Here is a 6,586-nt window from a genome sequence, read left to right as displayed (position 1 = left end):
ACCGCACCACTCAGCTTGGTGTCATCTGCAAACTTGCCGAGGGTGCGCTCGATCCCACTGTCCGTGTCACCGACAAAGATGTTAAACAGCGCCGGTCCCAATACCGGCCCCTGAGGAACGCCGCTCCTCACCGGTCTCCGCTTGGACATCGAGCCGTCGACCGCAACTCTCTGAGTGCGACCATTCAGCCAATGCCTTACCCACCGAGTGGTCCGTCCCTCAAATCCATGTCTCTCCAATTTAGAGACAAGGATGTCGTGCGGGACAGTGTCAAATGCTTTGCACAAGTCCAGGTGGATGACTAGGTCTTGGACAGCGGGGGTGGGTCACTCGGACACTGTTTAGAAAAGCAGGGGTTGTGCCGGTCCGCCTGCCGGTGGCTGCTCCTGCAGACTCTGCTGGCTAAAGCTCTGGGCGAGGTAATTGCTCAGCAGCCACCAACCTGCGTTTTGCCAAATTGTTGCTGATTAAGCTGATTTTGGGATACCCGGGGTGCGATAGATGTCACAAAGAATATAGAGCTTGATTTGTCTGCAGCGAAGAGTCGTGGCTGCCTGCTGAGCTACCGAGAGGGCTTCGCTCCTGGCATCCACGGGTCAGCTTTCACGTGTCCTGTTGCTTCCTCCTAGGTCGCCAAGTTCATCGGCTCTCCTCCCGGCTACGTGGGCCACGAAGAGGGCGGGCAGCTCACCAAAAAGCTGAGGCAGTGTCCAAATGCTGTGGTGCTCTTCGACGAGGTTGACAAAGCCCACCCAGATGTCCTCACCATCATGCTGCAGCTGTTCGATGAGGTAGATCCGTGTTTCGGGGTCAGCGTTTGCACGAGGGCTGTGCGGAAGGTGGCAGTCAGCAGTGCAAGGGACGACGGCTGCAGGACATGTCCTGGAGCGGAGCTGAAATGCTCCAGATCGATAGTCCCTTCCGAAAAAACGTGACCCAGCCAGTCAGCCTCTTCTCCATTTTAACACCGGGAAACAGGATGATGCTGAGGTCTCCTGGTAGAATAAATGACATCTTTAGGCAAAGAAAAAGCCAGTGATGGGAGGGTTGGAAACTTGAGGAAAAAGCCAGGGCATTGGATTGTCCCGTGTCACCGGGAAGGCGTGACGGTGAAGGCTGTGCCATGAGGATACTGCGAAGGAAAAGCCACCCCAGTGACAGGTCGGTGCAGGAACAGTTGGGCTGCCGGTCCACGGCAGAAGGCAGGAGCGACGAGAGGAGGCAGGCGGGCGATGGCCCTCTTCACGTGGGTGCCCTGTGTCCACGCCTCCGCGGCACGGAGGAAATCGTCTCCCAGGTCCCAGGCACGGGTCAGGGTGTCGTCACAACATCAGAAAAGCAGGGTGGTCTGGGGACCGCGTAGTCCATCGGTATCCCGGCGAGTCGTGTCTTGTTAATTGCTGTTTTTTAGTTCCGGTTGGTTAATTCGTGACTTTTCAGATGGCGTGTGATTTGCCTCACGCCTTTCCTCCCCCAAACCTAGAATCACAGAACGGTTTGGGTTGGAAGGGACCTTAAAGATCATCTAGTTCCAAGCCCCCTGCCGTGGACAAAGCTCTTCAGCTAACTACCTGGGAGGAGTCTGGGGCCGCTTCCCAGGGCTTCAGCTGTCTCCAGAAGGAAGCCAGAACACTCCTGGAGATGCCTGGGAGGAGTCCCGGGGAGCTACTGGCATGGACCTGCCTTAACGTGCGCAAAACTCCTTGGGTAGCTACCTCGGAGGAGCCTGGGGTTCCCGAAAGCATTGCGTGTGCCGGGGGGGGGGGCAGTTCCATGCCCGTTAGCTCCCCGGGGCTCCTCCCGGGCATCTCCACGCGTGACGCCACCCGATCCCGCTGGCGGTGGGCAGGAGAGCGGCTGCTCGCTGCCTGAGGAAGGGGGCGCAAAGTCTGCGGCTTCGGAGTCCTTTGCTGTCGGCTGGTCTCTGGGCGATGCTTCGCGTACGACCTGTCTTGGGCAGCTGCGGCTCCCTTGCGCGAGCTGGTGGGAGCCGGGGGGGCAAACGGGCGTCTCCGGGCTCTGCGTCTTCTCCTGAGCCCTCAGCCTGTTGCATGCAAGCTTTTCGGTTTATTTTTGAGGTCCCGGTCTGTCCTCAGAGGCAACCAAACTCCAGAGCAATGCGCTGGGAGGTTTGGGGGGGTTTTTTTTGTTTGTTTGTTTTTCTTTTAAGGATTAATAACACAATTTTTTCTTGCATAGATCATCGCAGCGGCAGCTAAATGTGAAATCAATTCCTGTACCATGCACTTGACAGGGCAATAACCCAAATGTTAATCTCAAGCACCCGACGAGGATTTGTTGTGGATATCTGCTGGATATCTGCTGCTGGAGACATATCGAGGAAGGAAACTGCCTGGGGAGCTGCTTGTTTTTTCCTTATTTTTCTCTCTTTTTTTATTTTATTAATCAAGAGAACTAGCACTTTTGAAGGGTTCCTGCATCGGTTTGGTAGGAGGAGGGTTGATGCCACAGCAGTCGGCTGCGGCGGCGGCGGCGGCCGCCCCCACCACCGAACACGGTGCTGGGCTGCCCTGGTTTGGTTTGCCGGGCGATCCCGCCGGCGTGAGGGATGCTCTCTGTTGCCTCTTGCTGTCACGGCCTCTCCGTTGCTTAGTTCACTCCGTTACAGTCATAACCCGGTTATTTCTGCAAGGTTATTTCGGCTTTGCTTATTTTTGGTCAGGCTACTAGCAGCCTGTGCTTCCCCGCGGTGTCTTCAGACCACCGCGAAGCCCCCTCTGAGCCCTCCCTGCCCTCCCGGACGGCCACGGTGCCGCGGGGAGCTTTGTACTGTCTCGTCTGGAAGGCTTTGGTGAACATCTGGGCAACGTGGCTGGAGCCGTATGAGGCACCGATGCCTGTGGCTCTGCCCCCAAAAAGAGCCCTCACGGGGGAACATCTCGCGTCTCGGCCACTCCGGCACCGAGCCCAGCATCCCAGCCTAAACCGCAGCCACGGGCAGGGCTGAGCCGAGAGCCTGGACTGCCTCTGAGAGTCCTTTGAGCCTACCCTAAGGGGCGACAGCCTCTGTTAGAGGGGTGGGACGGAGGCGCGAGGTGACAACAACTTCACCTGCACTCGTGGGGTTCCACCAGAGCTCGTGTGTCAGACCTAAAACCACGGCAGGGAGGTAGGCAGACGGTGAAAGGCGGTTTGAGTCACCTATGGGCGGCCATACGGGCTGCCCCGGCCCCCCCTGCCCCACGAGACGTCTCCCGGGGCTTCCCTCGAGCGTGTCCTGGATGGGGCAGGCTGGGACCACGTGCGGGGCAAGTCCCTGCCATCCCTCGGAGAGGTGGGGACTTCCTCGGCCTCCGCAGCTCAGCCCTGCCTCCTTCCTGCCGGTGTCCGTGGGCACCCCTTCAAAAATAAATCCGCTCGGAGGAAAATTGGGGCCCGTGTCCTTTTGCCTCGTGTTTCGGCAATGTCCTGTGGCACCTGCTCACGCTGCTTGTGTTGACTCGGTGTTGTTGCAGGGCAGACTGACGGATGGGAAGGGGAAAACCATTGACTGCAAGGATGCCATCTTCATCATGACCTCCAATGTGGCAAGCGATGAGATCGCCCAGCACGCTCTGCAGCTCCGACAAGAGGCCGCGGAGATGAGCAAGAAAAGGATCGCAGAAAACTTAGGTACTGGTCTTTCAACGTCCTCCTCCGAATCCCTAAAGCATCCCCCTCCTCCCTAACACGGCAGGCCCCTCTTGTTGCATTCGGCACCAGCTCAGCCATCCCTCTGCCCGGGGGGGAGCACCCGGACCCTTCTGCGGTTGCCTCTCCGCTGCTCGCCCCTGCAGCAGGTCCGCCCTGACACGTCCTCCAGGCACCGCAGCTTTGGGGCGAGCCTCGGGGACGCTCCTCTGCCGAAAGGGAGGGCAGCTGCCTGATCTTTTGTCTGTCTGCGTGTCTGGGGAGTCGTGCCGTCGCCTTCGAGGATGACCTGTTGCTGAGAAGCCCCACGCCCCGATCTCCACCGTTCTCCCTCCTGCGATACCGCTGCTTTGGGCTTGCCCTGTTCCGAAACCCTCGTTACCTGAGGTCGCATCCTTGAGCTCTGTCTTTGGAGGAGGCTTTATATCCCACCTCTCAGCCTTCCTCACCCTGTGCTCTCTGCCCTTTATCTCCTCACCCTTTTCATTCTTTCAGGACCCTTCCAAACGCTTCCCAGAAAAGACTGGGGCTGGGACCGGTGCTCACGTTGCAGAGCACGAGCTTTGTTTCCTCACAGTCCTTCCAAAAAGGACTGAGCTTAATCCATTTTACTTCGCCTTGCAACGGGAGCCCTGGACCCACACATCAGGGTCCTGTAGAAAATTTTCCAAAAAAGTGAATTGGGTAATAAAAGGAGAATTGAGTAGAGTAAGGGCAGCCTCTAGATTTGAACTAAACAGCTCTGCTGAAGGCAGCAGGGTCCCGATTTATGTGCAACCCTCCACCGCCTTCACCGGCCGATTGGTGATAACCAGTGACTGGTCGGTCTCTGCTGTGCCAAAGACGGACAGGCGGACGGACGGACGGACCAGGGGCCGTCCCCTCTAGCTCTAAAATGCGCGGCGGCTTGCAAGCACGGACACTGGCACAGGGAGCACAGGGAAAGACCGTCTCCGTCGCGTGCTGCTGTGCCCGTGGGTGACCAGGCAGCCACGAACGACGGCTGCATCCCTTCTTTTCTCATCGGTTTTAAAAAAACTCATCAGCTGTTATTTTATTTACGACCCTTTTATGGTCTTAAATGTCTGGACACCGCATCTCCCGCAGGGTATCTAGCAGCGTGTGCCGTCACGGATACACCGTATTTCCTAAAGGTCGGTCTCGAGAGCTCTGCTCACTGGTGGACATGCCCGGAGAAGCTGCGGTGTGCGGTGTGCGGTGTGCGGTGTGCGCTGCGGCTGTGCCCGGCAACCACAGCCCTCTGCATCAGCTCCGTGGCAGCGGGAAAAAATGTTGGGTTTTGGCGTCAAATGTATTTTCCAGCTTCTCTCTCGCCGTCTCTTCCTTTTTACTTTGAGAAGTGGATGCCAGAGCTTAATTCAGAATCTTTAGACTTCAGTCAAACTAGGTAAAGGACAAAGCACGCCTGCAACTGAACTTTCAAGAATAACATTTTAAAATGCCAAGCACTTTTCTGCTAAATGAGGAAAGCATTGAATTTTAATCTCTAGAACTGTACAGCAGACAGCTGCAATGAGCGAACGGCGGCGAGAGAGCATAGCCGGAAAATGCATTTCGGCTCAGAAGCCTGCCCTCAATTGAGTTTCGTGGAGCTCCTTGCAATTTACTGAGCTCTTGGCTTGGAGATCCTCTTGAAGGCAGTGGCCAGGAGGTCAGCGTAAATGCCTGGCTGGGCAGATAAATGGAAAGATAGAGGGAAGGAGCTGCTTCCGCAGCATCTCTGCATCTGTGAGTGGAAGCAGCAGATATTAGAGGTGGCAAACCCGAATACTGGGGGCAGCTCTGGCTCTTCTCGCCTTCTCCAGCTCTCCGCTTCCAGAATGCCGTGCCGAATTCCTGTTACTTATTGAAAAACCCCTTGGTGTCTTTTAGCAGAAAGCAGAAAAGCGAAATGGGCCAAATCCTTATAACCAAAGACCCCCACACACACACACACACACTCCATTTAGACCACCTGGCCGGGCTGCACTGTCCATCTCCCCCGCGCTGTGCAGCAAACTCCCCACCCCGGACCCACCCAAGCCCCAGCGCGCTCCTGTCTGCCGTGGCGGGGAAGGAGGAGAGGTGATTTCAGAGCGCACAGCACCGCTTCATTGTGTGCCGGCACTGGCGTCGGTCCAGTGGAGCCCGAGAGCCCCTTCTGCTGCTGCTGGGGGTGCGAGGATCCTCACCCAGGCTGCAAAGCTGGGAAGGGCTCCCAGCACCCAGCACCCAGCACCCAGCGTGGGTCTCTCTCCGCCGCCCTGCGTGTCAGGATCCTATCCTCGTGCCTTGGATGCGAGGGATCTCCCTGTGAGCCTGCTTGCCTTAAATAGCATGTGGAGTTAAGTGTGTGAAGGTGTAGGAAGAAATGAGGCGGTAAAGACAAAGGGAAGAGTGAATTTGGGCGGCAGACAGGTAAACCCCGCGTTTGAGCTGCCTGCTGTAGTTCAGAGCCGGGATTCGGGAGCCAGCCAGACCCTGGCTCCATCTGCAGTCAGCGGAGGGAAGTAGACTCCGGCCGGAGCTGTGCCGCAAGCAGCCCGAACGTGGGTTTTGCTGTTTGCTGAAGGGACCGAGGACCGTTCCTCTGCCTGGCAGAGCTGCGGGAGCCTACGCAGAGCAGCCCCGGGCGACGGTGTGCTTCTGCGTGTCACGTAACCGGCACCGGCCCGGGGGTCTGTGGAGGCCGAGTGAGGGCTCCTGCTATCCGAAACCTCCGGGAGGCAGCTCCTGGGGGTGTAGGGCAGAGAGCGGAGGCAGAGCCGGGGCTCTTTTGCCGTGCAAGTGAAACACGTCGGTGTAGGGTGCTCTCCTCGGGCCCCCGACGTGCGCAGGGGCAGCCGCGGGAGACCCAGACCCTCTGTCCGGAGTGTCAAGCGCAGGGACACCCCACTACCAAACCAAGCCTGGTTGGTGGCACATGTGGAGGTGG

The 6,586-nt window shown here is 57.8% G+C and overlaps 1 protein-coding gene across 1 annotated transcript in view; it reads left to right on the top strand.

Annotated features, from left to right (window-relative positions):
- CLPB (ClpB homolog, mitochondrial AAA ATPase chaperonin) overlaps window positions 1–6,586 on the top strand; it is a gene marked incomplete at its 5' end in the record, with an annotated part of 101,424 nt that overhangs the window by 92,251 nt on the left and 2,587 nt on the right. Inside the window, 2 exons of the mRNA XM_009288587.2 lie at window positions 630–791; window positions 3,477–3,633. Coding sequence (XP_009286862.2) covers window positions 630–791; window positions 3,477–3,633 — 319 coding nt within the window. The remainder of the gene's footprint in view (window positions 1–629; window positions 792–3,476; window positions 3,634–6,586) is intronic.

The sequence above is a fragment of the Aptenodytes forsteri genome, unplaced genomic scaffold (genome assembly GCF_000699145.1).
Source record: "Aptenodytes forsteri isolate BGI_AS27 unplaced genomic scaffold, ASM69914v1 Scaffold701, whole genome shotgun sequence".
Lineage (NCBI taxonomy): Eukaryota > Metazoa > Chordata > Aves > Sphenisciformes > Spheniscidae > Aptenodytes > Aptenodytes forsteri.
The sequence above is the reverse complement of the archived record's forward strand: the minus strand, read 5'-3'. Positions and strand labels throughout refer to the sequence as shown.